This window comes from Coregonus clupeaformis, chromosome 1, assembly GCF_020615455.1.
Source record: "Coregonus clupeaformis isolate EN_2021a chromosome 1, ASM2061545v1, whole genome shotgun sequence".
In the NCBI taxonomy this organism is placed as follows: Eukaryota; Metazoa; Chordata; class Actinopteri; order Salmoniformes; family Salmonidae; genus Coregonus; species Coregonus clupeaformis.
Window position 1 is genome coordinate 28,020,511 of NC_059192.1, and position 18,379 is coordinate 28,038,889.

At 42.9% G+C, this 18,379-nt stretch overlaps 1 protein-coding gene across 4 annotated transcripts in view; it reads left to right on the forward strand.

Moving 5' to 3' along the window:
• LOC121571865 (anaphase-promoting complex subunit 1) overlaps nt 1-18,379 on the forward strand; it is a 46,092-nt gene that overhangs the window by 21,377 nt on the left and 6,336 nt on the right. For 3 of the 4 annotated variants that reach the window (XM_041883620.1, XM_041883647.1, XM_041883631.1), the window contains 20 exons: nt 4,810-4,888; nt 5,956-5,992; nt 6,583-6,656; nt 6,769-6,953; nt 7,064-7,290; nt 7,518-7,636; nt 9,477-9,748; nt 10,578-10,812; nt 12,292-12,383; nt 12,711-12,845; nt 13,069-13,151; nt 13,441-13,519; nt 13,716-13,790; nt 14,206-14,267; nt 14,369-14,459; nt 14,533-14,586; nt 14,757-14,950; nt 16,374-16,460; nt 17,030-17,147; nt 18,187-18,264. In XM_041883620.1, coding sequence (XP_041739554.1) covers nt 4,810-4,888; nt 5,956-5,992; nt 6,583-6,656; nt 6,769-6,953; nt 7,064-7,290; nt 7,518-7,636; nt 9,477-9,748; nt 10,578-10,812; nt 12,292-12,383; nt 12,711-12,845; nt 13,069-13,151; nt 13,441-13,519; nt 13,716-13,790; nt 14,206-14,267; nt 14,369-14,459; nt 14,533-14,586; nt 14,757-14,950; nt 16,374-16,460; nt 17,030-17,147; nt 18,187-18,264 — 2,376 coding nt within the window. The remainder of the gene's footprint in view (nt 1-4,809; nt 4,889-5,955; nt 5,993-6,582; nt 6,657-6,768; nt 6,954-7,063; nt 7,291-7,517; nt 7,637-9,476; nt 9,749-10,577; nt 10,813-12,291; nt 12,384-12,710; nt 12,846-13,068; nt 13,152-13,440; nt 13,520-13,715; nt 13,791-14,205; nt 14,268-14,368; nt 14,460-14,532; nt 14,587-14,756; nt 14,951-16,373; nt 16,461-17,029; nt 17,148-18,186; nt 18,265-18,379) is intronic. The other variant, XM_041883640.1, reaches the window with a different exon arrangement.

Sequence of the window (18,379 nt, forward strand, 5' to 3'; positions counted from 1 at the left end):
ACAGATGTCTCAAGTTTTGATGGAGCGTGCAAATTGGCATGCTGACTGCAGAAATGTCCACCAGAGCTGTTGCCAGAGAATTGAATGTTCATTTCTCTACCAATGTCATTTTAGAGAATTTGGCAGTACGTCCAACCGGCCTCACAACCGCAGACCATGTGTAACCACGCCAGCCCAGGACCTTCACATAGGCTTCTTCACCTGCGGGATCGTCTGAAACAAGCCACTCCGATAGCTGATGAAATTGTGGGTTTGCACAACCGAAGAATTTCTGCACAAACTGTCAGAAACCGCCTCAGGGAAGCTCATCTGCGTGCTTGTAATCCTCGCCAGGGTCTTGACCTGACTGCAGTTCGGCATCATAACCGACTTCACTGGGCAAATGCTCACCTTCAGTGGCCACTGGTACGCTGGAGAAGTGTGCTCTTCACGGATGAATCTCGGGTTTCAACTGTACTGAGCAGATGGCAGACAGTGTGTATGGTGTTGTATGGGCGAGCGGTTTGCTGATGTCAACATTGTGAATAGAGTGCCCAATGCTGGCAGTGGGGTTATGGTATTGGCAGCCATAAGCTACGGACAACGAACACAATTGCATTTTATCGATGGCAATGTGAATGCACAGCGATACAGTGACAAGATCCTGAGGCCATTGTCGTGCCATTCATCTGCCGCCATCACCTCATGTTTAAGCATGATAATGCACAGCCCCATGTCGCAAGGATCTGTAAACAATTCCTGGAAGTTGAAATGTCCCAGTTCTTCCATGGCCTGCATACTCACCAGACATATCACCCGTTGAACATGTTTGGGATGCTCTGGATCGCTGTGTACGACAGCGTGTTCCAGTTCCCACCAATATACAGCAACTTCAACTTCGCACAGCCATTGAAGAGGAGTGGGACAGCATTCCACAGGCCACAATCAACAGCCTGATCAAGATGGAGATGTCGCGCTGCATGAGGCAAATGGTGGTCACACCAGATACTGACTGGTTTTCTGATCCACGCCCCTAGCATTTAAGGTATCTGTGACCAACCGATGCATATCTGTATTCCCATTCATGTGAAATCCATAGATTAGGGCCTAATTTATTTATTTCTATTGACTGATTTCCTTATGCAATTGTTGCATTTATATTTTTGTTTAGTGTACATTTGGTTTTCACTCAAAGTATATTATACAAGCATCTGAATGCTGAAGGCGCCGTGCAGATGTACGAATAGCCTATTAGAGCAGGGATAGGTCTACAGTGCCTTCAGAAAGTCTTCATACCGCTTGACTTATTCCACATTTTGTTGTTACAGCATGAATTCAACATTTATTAAATATTATTTTTCATCCATCTTTTATTTATTTATTTATTTTATTTTACCTTTATTTAACTAGGCAAGTCAGTTAAGAACAAATTATTATTTACAATGACGGCCTACACCGGCCAAACCCGGACGACGCTGGGCCAATTGTGCGCCGCCCTATGGGACTCCCAATCACGGCCGGTTGTGATACAGCCTGGAATCGAACCAGGGGGTCTGTAGTGACGTCTCAAGCACTGAGATGCAGTGCCTTAGACCACTGCACACAATACCTCATAATGACGAAGTGAAAACATGTTTTTTGAAAATTTTTCACATTTATTGTTAATGAAATACAGATATCAATACTTTGTAGACCCACCTTTTGGCAGCGATTACAGCTGTGAGTCTTTCTGGGTAAGTCTCTAAGAGCTTTCCACACCTGGATTGTGCAACATTTGCCCATTTATTATTTTCAAAAATCTTCATGCTCTGTCAAATTGGTTGTTGATCATTGCTAGACAACCATTTTCAGGTCTTGCCATAGATTTTCAAGGCCATTTTAAGTCAAAACTGTAACTTGGCCACTGTAGATTTGGCCTTGTGTTTTAGGTTATTGTCCTGCTGAAAGGTGAATTAATCTCCCAGTGTCTGGTGGAAAGCAGACTGAACCAGGTTTTCCTCTAGGATTTTGCTGTGCTTAGCTCCATTCAGTTTCTTTTTTTTATCCTGAAAACTCCCCAGTACTTAACGATTACAAGCTTACCCATAATATGATGCAGCCATCACTATGCTTGAAAATATGGGAAATGGTACTACATAATGTGTTGTATTGGATTTGCCCCTAACATAACACTTTTTGTTCAGGACAGAAAGTTAATTGCTTTGCCACATTTTTTGCAGTATTATTTTAGTGCCTTGTTGCAAACAGGATGCATGTTTTGAATATTTTTATGTACAGGCTTCCTTCTTTTCACTCTGTCAATTAGGTTAGTATTGTGGAGTAACTACAATTTTGTTTTCTCCTATCACAGCCATTAAACTCTAACTGTTCTAAAGTCACTATTGGCCTCATGGTGAAATCCCTGAGCTGTTTCCTTCCTCTCCGGCAACTGAGTTAGGAAGGACGCCTGTATCTTTGTAGTGACTGTGTATATTGATACACCATCCAAAGTGTAATTAATAACTTCACAAAAAATCTGGATTTAATTTACTTAAAATTCAATTAACACAACAAAATGTAGAAAAAGTCAAGGGGTGTTAATACTTTCTGACGGCACTGTACCTTGCGAGCAGCCGTCTCCCGCACTGTGCACAGTAGTTATCTGACAGTCATATGCAGTTGCAAAAGTCACAACAGATGAGGTATTTTCGGCATAAAACATGAGTAAAAAACATCAGCGAACCAGCTATTCCTAAAGTTTGGATCGGTTTTCTGACCGATGCATGCTTAATTTGGATCGGTTTGGGCTCCCACCAACCGACTGATATACTTGTATGCGTTTTTACTAGGGATGTACAGTACCAGTCAAAAGTTTGGACACACCAACTCATTCAAGGGTTTTTCTTTATTTTTACTATTTTCTACATTGTAGAATAATAGTGAAGACATCACAACTATGAAATAACACAAATGGAATGATGTAGTAACCAAAAAAGTGTTAAACAAATCAAAATGTTATATTTGAGATTCTTCAAATAGCAACCCTTTGCCTTGATGACAGCTTTGCACGATCTTGGCATTCTCTCAACCAGCTTCATGAGGTAGTCACCTGGAATGCATTTCAATTAACAGGTGTGCCTTGTTAATTTGGGGAATTTCTTTCCTTCTTAATGTATTTGAGCCAATCAGTTGTGTTGTGACAAGGTAGGGGTACAGAAGATAGCCCTATTTGGTAAAAGACCAAGTCCATATTATGGCAAGAACAGCTCAAATAAGCAAAGAGAAATGACAGTCCATCATTACTTTAAGACATGAAGGTCAGTCAATCTGGAAGATTTCAAGAACTTTGAAAGTTTCTTCAAGTGCAGTCGCAAAAACCATCAACCGCTATTTTGAAACTGGCTTTCACGAGGAACGCCACAGGAATGGAAGACCCAGAGTTACCTCTGCTGCAGAGGATAAGTTCGTTAGTTACCAGCCTCAGAAATCGTCAATTAACTGCACCTCAGATTGAAGCCCAAATAAATGCTTCACAGAATTCAAGTAACAGACCCATCTCAACATCAACTGTTTGAGACTGCGTGAATCAGGCCTTCATGGCCGAATTGCTGCAAAGAAACTACTACCAAAGGACACCAATAAGAAGAAGAAACACGAGCAATGGACATTTAGACCGGTGGAAATCTGTCCTTTGGTCTGGAGTCCAAAATTGAGATTTTTGGTTCCAACCGCCATGTCTTTGAGACGCAGAGTAGGTGAACGGATGATCTCTGCATGTGTGGTTCCCACCGTGAAACATGGAGGAGGTGGTGTTATGGTGTGGGTGTGCTTTGCTGGTGACACTGTCTGTGATTTATTTAGAATTCAAGGCACACTTAACCAGCATGGCTACCACAGTATTCTGCAGCGATACGCCATCCCGTCTGGTTTGTGCTTAGTGGGACTATCATTTGATTTTCAACAGGACAATGACCCAATACACCTCCAGGCTGTATAAGGGCTATTTGACCAAGAAGGGGAATGGAGTGCTGCATCAGATGACCTGGTCTCCACAATCCCCCGACCTCAACCCAATTGAGATGGTTTGGGATGAGTTGGACCATTGAGTGAAGGAAAATCAGCCAACAAGTGCTCAGCATATGTGGGAACTCCTGCAAGACTGTTGGAAAAGCATTCCAGGTGACAACCTCATGAAGCTGGTTGAGAGAATGCCAAGAGTGTGCAAAGCTGTCATCAAGGCAAAGGGTGGCTACTTTGAAGAATCTCAAATATAACATATATTTTGATTTATTTAACACTTTTTTGGTTAATACATGATTCCATACGTGTTATTTCATAGTTTTGATGTCTTCACTATTATTCTACAATAAAAATAAAGAAAAACCCTTGAATGAGTAGGTGTGTCCAAACTTTTGACTAGTACTGTAGGTGTGTGTGTGAGTAATGTGTTTGAGACAACGAGTGTGTGTGTTTTGTGTCTGTGTACTCTACCATGATTAATCCCTGGTCGGATGGAGGGCTGAATCACAAGCGGGTGGGGTGAAGGGGGGTCAGGGGGGCTGTGCTGATGACCAGGCCTTGTGCGTCTCCTCCCATCAGGCTAAGTGAGGTGACGCACGTCACCGCTGAGAGACTGACAGCCTGTCATGCAATTACAGAATCTCTTTACCCACATCACTGTCTCTCTCTCTGTCTGTCTGTCTCTCCGTCTCTCTCTCTCTGACTGTCTCTCACTCCCCCTTTCTCTTGCTCACTCAGCATCTCTCTCACTCTGTCTCTCTCAACAGGCCAGATGCTGACGTTTGTTTATCTGTCCTTCTCTGCCTCTCTTTCTCTTCCTCCCCCTTTCAGAGCTACGCCCTGTACATAATTGGAGATGACAACGCCACTTCAGTTGATGTTTCGAAGTATCTGGCCAAGCTCTCTGCAGGTGGGTTTCAGTGTTTGTGTGTGGATATGTGTGTGTCTGATTTACTGAACAGTGTGCCCCCAAGATGACAAACAACCATCCCTGTGACATGCTTCCCACATGCCCACATGCTTCCCACATGCATGTCACAGCAGTCAGTCAGTGTGTGCAAGAGAGGGAAGAGGTTGTAAGGCGGTAGTGCAATGTTGTCTCCATCCTGTTTCTTTATGTTTAAAGGGATACTGCGAGATTCTGGCATTTAAGGCCTTGTTCTTCTTACCCAGAGTTAGATGAATGCTGTACCTATAGACTTCCAGTCATTGCGCTAACGCTAGTTAGCATTGGCTCGCAAAACTACCACTTAGTTCCTTCATACTTCACGCAGACATACAAATGGTATCCACAAGTTCATCTGGGTAAGTAAAACAAATGCCAGAATCTCGCCGTATCCCTTTAAGTCAAGTCTTCATTTGGCCATTGTTACTTTTACCCTTAAAGAGGCAATCAGCAGTAGCAAAGTGCTCTCCCTGCCCCCATTTCGGTAAAAAGCTAAAGGGTGGGGCTGGAGAAATGTAACCACTCTCAAATTCGTCGACGGAGCTATGTATGCAAGGACTGACCATCCATGATATTACCATTTATAGTTTTAACCATGTTTTGAGACTATATAGTGTTTGTAAACAAAGTAAATGTTAACAAACAGAGTAAAACAAGCTGATATTTTTGGCTACAACAGTTGAGCTAAGCTCATGAGGCATTTATAAGTTATATTCTTCAAGAATCAATGGGTACATTTAATTTAATTTGTAAGTCCGAGAATGGATGTAGCAACTGCAGATTGCCCTTTTAATGAAGTCTCCAAAGAAATGTCCTTTGAAGCAGAGCTGTAAAGTTGTAAATGTAAATCTTCATTATTTGCAACCATGATTATCAAAATGATATTTTGGACTCAAGTATGGGCATTATGGTGATGATTGTGAGGCTGAAAGGCCTCTTGAGTTCTTTTGGCATTCTCCTGTTTTCTCCTGTTTTCCTTTACTGTGACAATTGAACTACAGCCCTCGTGTGCCGTCTCTCCTCTCTGACAGGCCAGAAGAAGACTGTCATTGAATCAGCTTTGAGGAGGTAAAAACGTACCATTAACACATTTAGCCTGAATCTCTTCATTCTTATAGACTCTTGATTCCCCATAAAGTGTTTCCTCATAAAGCCACAAGAAGGGTTCACTCTGTTTTATTAACTGGGTAGTTTGTGTCCTGGATGCTGATTTGCTGAAAGCCATGGAATATCAGACAAAAAAAATTAAAAATTAAAATAATAAAATATATATGTATGTAATATATATTTTATATATTGTAAAGTGGTTGTCCCACTGGCTATCATAAGGTGAATGCACCAATTTGTAAGTCGCTCTGGATAAGAGCGTCTGCTAAATGACGTAAATGTAAAATATACATTTTTACATTTTAGTAATTTAGCAGACGCCCTTATCCAGAGCGACTTAGTTAGTGAGTGCATACATATTTTTTTTTCTCCATACTGGTCCCCCGTGGGAAACGAACCCACAACCCTGGCATTGCAAACGCCATGCTCTACCAACTGAGCCACATGGGACTATACCTCTAGTAATAGTAGCAGCTATAAACTATAGACTTGTCCTAAGCTTTTAACCATGATTTTCCAACTGAGATTTGTAATCCCTGTTCCTCTTCCAGACCGAGCAGTATGAAGCCTGATGCTCCAAATGAAAGTTTGGCTGAAAAGCTTGTGGTTTGGCTAACATCAGCAGGTAAGACTTTACATCAGGACTAGAAACATCTCCACAGCCTGTCTAATGTTATTGCAATGCTATGGAGTCTTTGCTGGTGTGAGACTATTTTACATTAATGTGTTGTGTTTAGGTTTCACATTGAAAGACCTGGAATCTGTGCCCTTTGGTGTGGCTCTGCCCATCAGAGATGCTATCTACCAGTGTCGAGAGCAACCCTGCTCTGACTGGTCAGAGGACGTCTGCCTATTGATTGGGCGACAGGACCTTACCAAGCAAGCACACAAAGTGACCGTGGCCAAAGGCAAAGCTGTAGGTGTGAGTTTCTGGGGTTATTGGATGGTTTGGGTTTCATCCTTTACAACCTTGTGGATTTGGAGTTAATGTTTCGGTTTCGTGTGTTTATTTCTGTGTGTGTATGTACTCAGACGGTGGGTCTGGGGCTAATGCTGGAGGCTCCAGCCACCACAGAGGCAGAGGAGGAGGAGGATGGTATGACGGATCTGAACCAGGACGTAATTGGTCTTATCTGGAGCCAGGACCTGCGCGTCCATGAGGCCAGACGTCTACTCCAGAGCTCCAGACCAGTCAGGGTCAGCGTGGTCCACCTGCCCGAGGTCAGCGACCACGAGTACATAGAGGAGAAGGAGAACAAGTGAGTAAAATCTTTCAAGTGATGGCAGCTATCATAGATGGTCTCATTCAAAAGCAGTCTGGGCCCAGGTTATAGGCTATATCCATAATCTGCTTAGTTTCAAGCATGCTTTTGACTTCTTCTTTTTTTGTTGGTGTGCTCTGTAGTTAGCAGTTGGCCTGTAGTTGTGTTGACTATTGTTCTGATGCCTCTCCCTCCATCTCTCTCTCTGCTTTCTCTCTGGGCAGACTGTTGCAGCTTTGCCAGCGTACCATGGCTCTGCCAGTGGGAAGAGGCCTGTTCACCCTCTTCTCCTACCACCCTGTGCCAACAGAGCCCCTACCGGTGCCCAAACTCAACCTTACTGGTACTGTATCCCTCAGGGCTTTCTCATACCAGTGTGCGTATCAGTCTGAGAGAACGTGTCTGTGTCTTCAAACTAGGGTTGGGCGATAAATGAAATTAATTTGAATGTATGTTTTTGGGTGATATTCCAAATGCCTGTATCGCATAATCAAGTTTTTTTGTATTTTCTGTTTTTATGAGCATTTATGTCCTCTTGTTCTCATGTTGTCTTTTTGGTCTCGTCTCATTTGCTCCTTCTGTGCTGTGCACCTTCCCATTGACACCAGAGATCTGAATATAATGACAAGATGCTCATGTCTCTGCCCTAACAATGGGAGTCGTTGTCCCAAAGCCGGGAAGGCAGGCGACAAGCTTAGGTCCAAAATAAGCCCATAGAAACGCATTGGGCTTATTTTGGACAGATTTTGGCGAGAGTGAAACCTCTCGTTTTGCCTCTTCCTCTCTGTTTACACACACACGCACACACACACCAAGCCCCTGCCACTCACACCAACAAAGTTGAGAGATCACTTCTTCCTCTCTGACTAGCGGTTTCAACTCGCTATTTGCATTTGAGGTTTGGTCCAACAGAATCGGTCATATGGACACCGAAACACATGGAGACATTATTTTACTGTAATAGATAAGTTAACCTTTCTAATTATACCCTTTTTTATGTCTCAACTACACAAATTGCGCCCAGAGCAGACACTACTAAAACAGGAGTATCAATGAACATTGATTCTGGAAAATGTATGCTCAGTTTGTCGCGCACAGCATTGCGGTACCGCATACCACTAGCAGCATTTTAGCCAAAGACTGTTATGCTAGCTGTCTAGTCTATGTTTTATAAATGTGCAATAAGCATAAAACACAATTCTATAAGGAACGGGCAACTCGTTCTCATTCTGAGGAATAAGGTAGGCCACCTGATTTCAACATCTGAACAAAGTGGACAGGCTAGCATGCTGTTCTAACAGGTGGAGACAGACACATAAGGGTGTGTTCAAAACAATTAAACTGTTCTGCCTTGTTAGCTAGTAAATAGATCCAAGTTGGCAAATAGAAAGATGAGCTGGCTACTCACTAGCACGTGGGCTTGTGCTGAGAGATTGTTTATGAGACCTGTGTTAATTTTCTGTAATGCCAGCTACAAGAAGTTAGGCATAACATTTGTAACAAAAACGTCATTTTCATGAAAGCCAGATCAGGGATTATTGCAAAAAAGCAGGTTAAACTATTTGACCATTTGTACAATCATCCTTAAATAATTCAATTGTTAGTGGGGCTTATATTTTTTGCCTTCATTTCACACGCCCTGAATTTTTGAAATGCAGTGTATTTGACATTTAATTGTACAACAACCCTTATTTGGAGAAAACAATAAATAAAACAATCGTGAATCGGCCATAAATTTGACAAAAATGTAGATATGATTTCTAGGCCGTATCGCCCAGCCCTACTTCAAACACGTTTACAGAACTAGTTATGACAAAGCATCAAGTACAGGAGTATGTTGTTTTTCCTTTGAAGATCTTTGGAGATCTGAGTAAAAAGGTTTTACTCAGTCTGTCTATATAAGTTCCATTTCTGGGCGTGTTTTTATTAGCAGCTCACAGACCTCACATTAGTCAGTCTGGATCTGGAATTACAGCTGGTGCTTCAGTGTGTTGTGTTTTAGGACAAGGGAAACAATGCAATATGTGTGATCACTGTGATGAGAAGCAGAAACGTATTTAGAACCCGGCAGGCCATGTTTACATTGGTCTTTGGTGCCAATGTTATTGTGGTCTAAATGTCGAGCATGCATGCGTGTAGAGTTTGTCAGAATCTGATATGGAGTATTTTGTTTCTGGTGACAGGTCGTGCGCCCCCTCAGAACACCATGGTAGATCTGAACAGTGGGAACATTGACGTTCCTCCCAACATGACGAGCTGGTCCAGCTTTCACAACGGGGTGGCTGCAGGCCTGAAGATTGCCCCGGCCTCCCAGGTGGACTCTGCCTGGATCGCCTACAACAAACCCAAGAGCCCCGAGCTGGCCAACGAGTACGCAGGCTTCCTCATGGCTCTGGGCCTCAACGGACACCTCACCAAGCTGGCCACACTCAACATACATGACTACTTAACCAAGGTGAGCATGCATGCAAACACAGATACACACACTGGGGTTCTGGGGTTGAGTGAAGTCGTGTAGTTTTTCTCATTACATGTTTTTAAGATTCTCTAGATTGCACGTTGGTTTTAGCAGAACTTGTCTCTCAGCATCCTGTTATTTTTCTCACATGAAAGTGGGAAGGCCTCAGCGCGCTGAGAGCAGAGTTTCGCTTTGACTTTTCCCTGGCAGTGACACATAGCAACTTTCTCATTTCCAGTTAGGCCTGACATAGAAGGCTGTGTGGTCATATCTATCACATCTCTCAGCTCAGGAAAGATCAGTGGTTATTTACTACAGTATACGAGTTTACTACTATTCTCATTCTTGCCAGCTTATCAACTGTGCCAGGACAGATGAGCTTACATTTGAGCACAACATGTGCATTTTTAAAGGTCTGCTGCTGGACTGTTAATAAGGATATAGTACAGCAGTCTTTGATGGGTGACAATTAATATTGAATTATGTAAGTATGAATGGGATCAGGTGATTTACGCAAAATGTGTACTTTCAAATGTTGTCATTAGTTTTGTTATGTAGCATAATTGTGTGATGAAGGAAAAAAACTGCTTTTAGGATGAACTACAGTGTAGTTTGGTTCCCCCAAAAAGAGGAAGGCAAAAAATCAGCATATGTTGAGCAAAGATCTCTGATCTGTTATAACCTTGTTGTTTTATACTCGCTCCCCATTCAGCCCTACACAATAACTCATTCATCTCATAATCTATATGTGTTATTAAACAAGTGAACCCCTCTGTGTATGAAGTCCATGGGGGACTAATGAGAATGGCTGCCGGTGTGTCCTTAGGGCCACGAGATGACAAGCATCGGGCTGCTCCTGGGTGTGTCTGCAGCCAAGCTGAGCACCATGGACATGTCTATCACCCGCCTGCTGAGCATCCACATCCCAGCACTGCTACCACCCACCTCCACTGAGCTGGATGTACCGCACAACGTTCAGGTGGCGGCCGTGGTGGGCATCGGCCTGGTCTACCAGGGCACAGGACACCGCCATAACGCAGAGGTGCTGCTCGCCGAGATCGGTCAGTGAGAGATGCGTCCTGAATGAAGTAAATGTTTTGTTGTCCCATAGGGATATTTGCAGGGAGGAGGACCTACAACACTAAATACAATACAGAAACTGTTTTGACATGGAACTGCTAGTCCCACTTAAAACAAACTACAACTTATAAAGGCTTTATAATAGAATACATAGACTTCACAAGTGCAACAGATGCTTCACATATCATTTATAAGCTTATGTCATACTGTAAAGGGTGACATAACAGCTCCCAATGTAGGATGCATTGCACAACCTAATTTCTTATGAGATTTTAGGATGATTGTGCAACTGGTCGCATACAGCATCTGCATGCCAACCATTTAATTTCATGGGGATACGCATTTAAATCTTGAGTTATCAACAGTGTTGTTTTGAATTATGTACACTGAGCATATTTTTGCGCAGATGGTATTAATAAATTGTAGGATACCTGTGTTTTGTTTCAATCAAAGCACATCTTTTCCCTAGTGGTGCTGTTTAGTTTTGGCCGCATGAGAGAGAAATTCCACCATTTCTACAATCATCCTAAAATCTCATAAGAAATGAGGTGGTGTTTTCTGTCTTGCATTAACTTTCTATGCTATTCGGTTCTGTTATGTAGAATACGATCATTATATGATCTTGCAGACATTGATTCGCTCATGCGCAGACTCATCTGACCTTTAGCTGTTGGGAGCAGGGTTTCTGAGAACTCTGATCCGCAGCCTCGTCCTTTATTTATTCACCGTCTTTATTTTACCTGGTCTGTTTACTCAGAGCATGTGTTATTGGCTTAGCACAGCAACACACTGTAGGCCTCACATGACAGTTACCCCTGACCTGCTCCAGGCCAGAACATAAGGTTTCCCCCAGGTATGGCAGTTGCATCACATCAATACAGTTTCACACTGTTTAGATGGGGCAAGTGATGTCAGGTGGAATCTCACATGTCATATCAGCATCTTAATTAGCATGGGTTATGTCAGCCTTTTATAAAGCACATTCTTTTTGGGAAATGTACATAGTGTGTTATATCATATTTAGCAATGCACCCTACATAAGGAGCTGTTATGTCACCCTTTATAGACCCTTTAGTTATTGTATGCTTAAGACAGATTATTTGTGAAGCATCTATGTTGTGCCTGGATATTAAATAGATTATACGTGCAGGCGCCCGAACCAAGATTTCAAAAATTGACTGGACCGCTGAAGGGGTGGTCAGTCTTTAGAATGTACAACTGACATTTCTAAAGAAGGTTCAGCACGACAGCCTTATTCTCTTCAATGATATTTATTACTGACACGTTTCGGAGCAAGCTTTTTTGTCGAAGCTGAATTTTCTCCAAAATGCGTTGGCAAAAAATTACAAATGTAATTGAAGTAAAATGTATTTTCAAATATGGTGCTTTGATGACGGAGCTTACTCCAAAACGCGTCAGCAATAAATATTGAAGTAAACAGATGTTGCTTCTTCCTGCAGGTCGACCCCCTGGTCCTGAGATGGAGTACTGCACAGACCGAGAGTCCTACTCCCTGGCCGCTGGGCTGTCCCTGGGCATGGTCTGTCTGGGGGTAAGTCTAGTAGTACACACTGCACTCACACTACTTGATCAGCTCTGCATTAAGTTACTTACTGTACTGCTGTATATGTAGAGAGGTGATAGAAAAAGGAAACGTTCTTACATGGACAGCACTCTTCATACTTCAAAAGGCTGAGAAATCATAAAAGGGTGCTGAATGAAAAGGGTGACTAAACAGTGCATCACTAGCGCTCCCTCAGGACGTGGAGAATCTAAAAGACCATCAAAATGTATGCTTTATGCATATTGGGAAAACTGAAGAGGAGAGTTTCTGTCACTGAATGTGACCCCTCCCACTCTCCCCTCTCTCTCTCCATAGCATGGCAGTAACCTGATCGGTATGTCTGACCTGAATGTCCCTGAGCAGCTCTACCAGTACATGGTGGGGGGGCATCGACGCACCCACGCCGGCATCAACAGAGAAAAACACAAATCCCCCAGCTACCAGATCAAGGTAAAGGGGGAAAAAAGTGACCAGCAAGACAACTTTCCTCACTTGTAGGCCTACTGTCCGTCAGTTGATCCCCAGCTAACATATCAACGTTTTTCCTGAAGTCACGAAACCAAGGTCTGACAGAATACACTGCCCAGAGACTTTAATGTCCCAAGTGTGAGGGTTTCTGGTTATTGTCTCAGGTTTTACGTTTTTTTTTTAATGTCCCTGTTCTTCATGACAGGAGGGTGACACCATCAACGTGGATGTCACCTGTCCTGGAGCGACCCTAGCCCTGGCCATGATCTACCTGAAAACCAACAACAGGTGAGAATGGATTCCACCACCACCACTCCTATTCTCATATTAGATTAGCCTTTAACGAGACGCAATGTCCTATTCTATTATACTTGACTCCACTCAGCATGCTCCCTGTAAGTAATGGACTCGGAGAGATTCAATCTAATCTTACACGGTGCATCACAGCACATCTTGACCCCAGCGCTGCAGCACATACCTTATAACTGAAGAAGTGATTTTGTATCAACTGGTTCTGTTCTCCTATTGTACAATTGGCTCAGGCTGCCATTAACACCTCTTTCTCACCCCCTCACAGGTCTATCGCTGATTGGCTGAAAGCTCCTGACACCATGTTCCTCCTGGACTTCATCAAACCAGAGTTCCTGCTTCTCAGGGTGAGTCGGTGCAGAGAATCTCAGCTACTGTAGCCACCGTGTACTGGCCACTACAGACCTGCCTTATTCACTATGCCAGACCCCCTGAGCTCTCTCTGTAGATGTGACTTGGCCCATACATGATGTACATATATATAATTCAAAATGTCTGATCCAGTACCCTCACACATTGTCACTGTCTCCTCTCCCTCCTCAGACACTGGCCAGGTGTATCATCATGTGGGATGAGATTCTACCCAACTCTGAGTGGGTGAGCAGCAATGTGCCTCAGGTAACTGCCCTGAATATGCACACATGCATGAACACCTCAGCTCATTAGACACGAGTCACTGCCAGCACAAACCTCTACTCAGGACAAGTGGTAATATCATTTCGGCCTCAGGTTCTTGGGGTCAGTCCATAGACATTAGAGGTTTCGATCCAACACACTTAATGTTGTTAGTTTGTCATACTGTGTGATGAACTTGTTAATTAATGACATCAGTGCTAATAAGGAAACAAGTTTCAATCCTCAAATGACTCTTTACTGCCAATAGGATAAGGATAACTGAGGCAACAAGGCTCAATTACATTTCCTGCATCTAGACCCATTTATACGTCAACAAGATCAAATTAGTTAATATCCCCAAAACAATGAAAGCGATGATTATAGAATCAAAGATCGGTTTGCTTTGTTTTTCATCCAGATAATCCAAGAGAATATTGGGAACCCAGTGGTTTCGGAGGATTTGAACATGGAAACTTTGGCGTGAGTACAAACTAACTTTACTACAAGTTTCCTTAGCTCTCTCCGCATGGCTGGATATGAGACAGTCCCATAATGATGTGTGTGATGACTCCTGTCCTCAGCCAAGCCCATGACTACATAATCGCTGGAGCATGCATGGCGGTGGGATTTCGCTTCGCTGGCTCGGCCAACTCTGACGCATTCGACTGCTTGGTAAGAAGCGCAAACTTCAAAATAAGTTAGTTATTTGGCTAGTTCGTCTGTAACCCTTCTGTTTCTCTCACAGTACAAGTTTGCAAGGAGCTTCATGCAGTGTTTGACATCAGCGACAGCGACGGTTGTAAGTTGCACTGCTTTCATACTTCTACCCAACCATAATGTCAATTTTAAGCCAATAGAATACGGTCAAGCTCAAAGTTTGCATCCAAATCACCACAACCAATTTTCTCTATTACGTTGACACTTTCTGCGTATGTGTAAATCTGTGTCTCTGTGTGTCTCCTCTGCCAGACGGGCCACTATAACCTGCAGACATGTCTGAGCATGGTGCTGCTGGCCCTGTCCATGGTGATGGCTGGCTCTGGTAACCTGAAGGTGCTGCAGCTCTGCCGCTTCCTCCACAAGAGGACCAGTGGAGAGATGAACTATGGCTTCCACATGGCCCACCACATGGCCCTGGGCCTGCTCTTCCTGGGAGGAGGAAGGTGAGACATGTTTCCACAACAGATTTCAACTAGCCTCCAATGGTCATAGCTGACAGAAATATTGCTTGTACTGTCTTTTGCATTGAAAGTAAGTAAAACATAATCCAGTCAAGGGATATTTTACCTTTTCACCTGTCATTTGTATCCGTATGGATATGGATTGTATGTTTTGCTACAGACTTAGATAATGGAACAACACGTGTATAATGAGCGGACGTGTGAGGGGAGTCCGGTTATGTAAGTGTTCTTCATAACAAATAGTTCAAATATCCCAGGGCTATGCAAACGGTGACTATGGTGTAGCTATTTTTATGTAACAATACTCATTACTGATGCTAAATCTGCCTCCTTATCAACATTTACTGTTCAAACCCTTTGATTTTAGACTTGCTGTCTTATTTTAGGGCTGACAATTGCAGGCCCAGAACTTCAAGGTTGCAATTTGAATGGCCTTATTGTAGTATTCTCAGCCTATTCTTGCCATCAACATACGCCTGCATAAGGAAAGATTGTAGAGGGGAGCAGACACATGGCGTCTTTCCTTTAATCTCTTCTTTCACTCACTCAATCTCTTTCTCTCTCTCTGGATGTGGTCTGTGGAGAGCTATTTCATCCTGCATAGTAACCAATCACCATACAGCCCTGCCAGTCTGGCTCTCATCATGGAACCTGAAGTGAAACAATTATCTTCTCATTTTGTGTAGCTACAGAGTTCAGCAAGTGAGCCTAGTCTCAGCATAGGGAATGGGTCAATTCAAACATAGAAATATTGCTCAGGGACAGGTTTCTGAAAATGAATTTGAGAAGAGCTAAATGAACAGCCATTCTCTGTGAATATGTTAATCTACAGTTCAAGATGAGATCAGTGTTGAGCAAACAGAGGTTGACTGTTGCTCTCTATGTTTGTGGGTCTTGTTATCAAGCTGACTCGTGTAGTAAATATAGTGCTGTTTTTTCACCTCTGTCTGTAATACACTTCGTAAAAACAGGAACATCCCAGCCACTTCTCTTTATCTGTTGCCATGGAGACTGGATGAGTGGCAGCTCGTGGGTTGAGAACTAATCTCTTCAGTTGGTATTTTAAGAGGAGGCGAGGCAATGCCTGCCCTACACTAACCTAAACAAGTGATTTTTCTCTCCAAGCCGACACAATGGTCTGAACCAGCCTAAGCACACACTTAAGAGCAGCCATTCTTTTTTTAAAGTAGGGCTTTTATGAGCACAAATGACGTCAGGTGCCTAGCAATTCAAAACTGTTTTGCCCTGGCCAAATTCGTCATTTGTTCTTTGGACCTATTCACAAAAGAAGGATTCTATTGGAATATGTGCCAACATCAACACTGATGTGATGTGCCTGTTTGTTTAAATGTATGTCTGTATCCATGATGTAGTGGTCTGATGTTATCCCATTGTCTTCTCCCAGGTACACTCTCAGCACTTCCAACTCAGCAATCGCTGCCTTGCTTTGTGCTCTCTACCCCCATTTCCCTGCCCACAGCACAGACAACCGGTAAGACACACAACCTCAGGAAATACAACAAATAGGTACAGCTTATCAGAGCTCTAAAATGGCAGGACAGACAGTGTTCTAAAGTAAAGCATAGACTTTCAATGGCCATAATGAATTTGGGGGGTGGACTGTTTGAAGGTATTGCTGTTTTGAGCTGTAGATTTTAACAATTGAAAAATGGGGCGTGAGACGGGGAGGGAGTGTTACATGAGGCGAGATAAGAAAGTCCATCAGAGCTTCTACTGACAGAGCTGTAAAAGTCAAGAGCGCTAAGTCAATGACCATAATTAAGAGTAGTTAAAGCATACCATATAGATGAGGGCTATTCAGTTCCGGCCCTCTCGTGTTGAAGTATTGCAGATTTTTCTTTTCGACCTGCTAGTTGATTTATCAATTGATTTGTAATTGATTAGACAATGTTCACTCATCTGGTCAGTTCCGGCCGGGTCTGACTCAGTTGTTGATTGAATCAAGTTGATTTGATTTAGAAGGAATGGGTGAAAAGCAGCAATGCTGTGGCCCTCCAGGACCTTCATTGAGTGTCCCTGTGTGTGAACTCTGTGCTTCAGGTACCACCTGCAGGCTTTGCGTCACCTGGGAGTCCTGGCGGCTGAGCCTCGTCTGCTGGTCCCAGTCGATGTGGACACACTGAAACCCTGCTACGCCCTGCTGGACGTCACCTACAAGGTATTCAACTCAATGAATTAGTCCCCAGTCAAAATACAACCTGTTGAGGCCAATGCGTGGTCATAACGCCCAGTTACTGTCATCCTAGCTCTGTCTGCTATGACCTTCATATGTGATACCTTTAAGATGAGTCTGACTCATTCATTCAGAATTAACGCCACGTGTTAAATCAATCACTGGAGACCCATGAACTTGAAAATGATTAAACTAAACAGGTGTTCATAGAGGGGAAGTTAACATTTTGGAATGCACTTCCCAGTTTCAGTTTTGCATGTACACATCTGATCCTTCACTACAGAGCTGATTGGTACATTGCGCACTTGTATTAGTAAGAGGCAATAGCAGAAGTTTAAGCTACATGCAATACCTCAGAATTTGGCCCTGCTAATAGTAGTAACAACAAGCAACTGTTGACTTCCCTGTTTTGAATAGTGATCTTGTTACACAGGAGAACTCAAGTTGAACCTTTTCGCTCTCATTTACTGAAAGCGTCATAGGTGTCTGACTAAGCGCTCTCTTTTGTCATAAATGTTCCTGTGAACATAGCCGTTATTTGTTGTCACTTCCTCTACTTAGCCTTATTTGGGGAGGCTTTTGTACTGTATGTCATTTCATTATTAGCCTAAAATGGCATTACATGCGCACTGTTAAAGGAAAAATCCATTCAAAAACTTTAAGGTATTTTGCTCATTATTCCACTGTTGATCCAGTACCAAAATGTGTTTGTTGCATGTCAGCAGTCAAGTTTCCAAGATATTGGACTTTCAAGAAGCAAAGTGTCACATGATGATGTGGCAAAGTGTCACTTCGCTTCTTCAAAATCCAATATCTTGAAAACTTGACTGCTGACATGCAAAACATTTTGGGACTGTATCGACAGTGGACTAATGAAAAAAATAGCAAAATGTGTAAATGGTGAATTTACATTTTCTTTATTTTGTGCACACAGCTTTAGTCCATGTTTCAGTTCATTTGTTTCTGTGTTAATTTCTTCATGAATGTCTTCAGAGCATATTTATTGTGTTTTTCTCCTTATCAGGAGACTCCGTGGTATGAAGAGACTACAGTGGAGTTGATGGCCCCCACCATGTTGCCTGAGCTGCAGCTCCTCAAAAAGGTAGAAGAAAATGTAGTCAGGCTGCACAATCATTCTGCTAGTTTAGTCTTGTAAAGCAGGATGGTTGATGTCAACATTAAGAATTACAAACATTTTGTTTGAAAATGAGTAATGC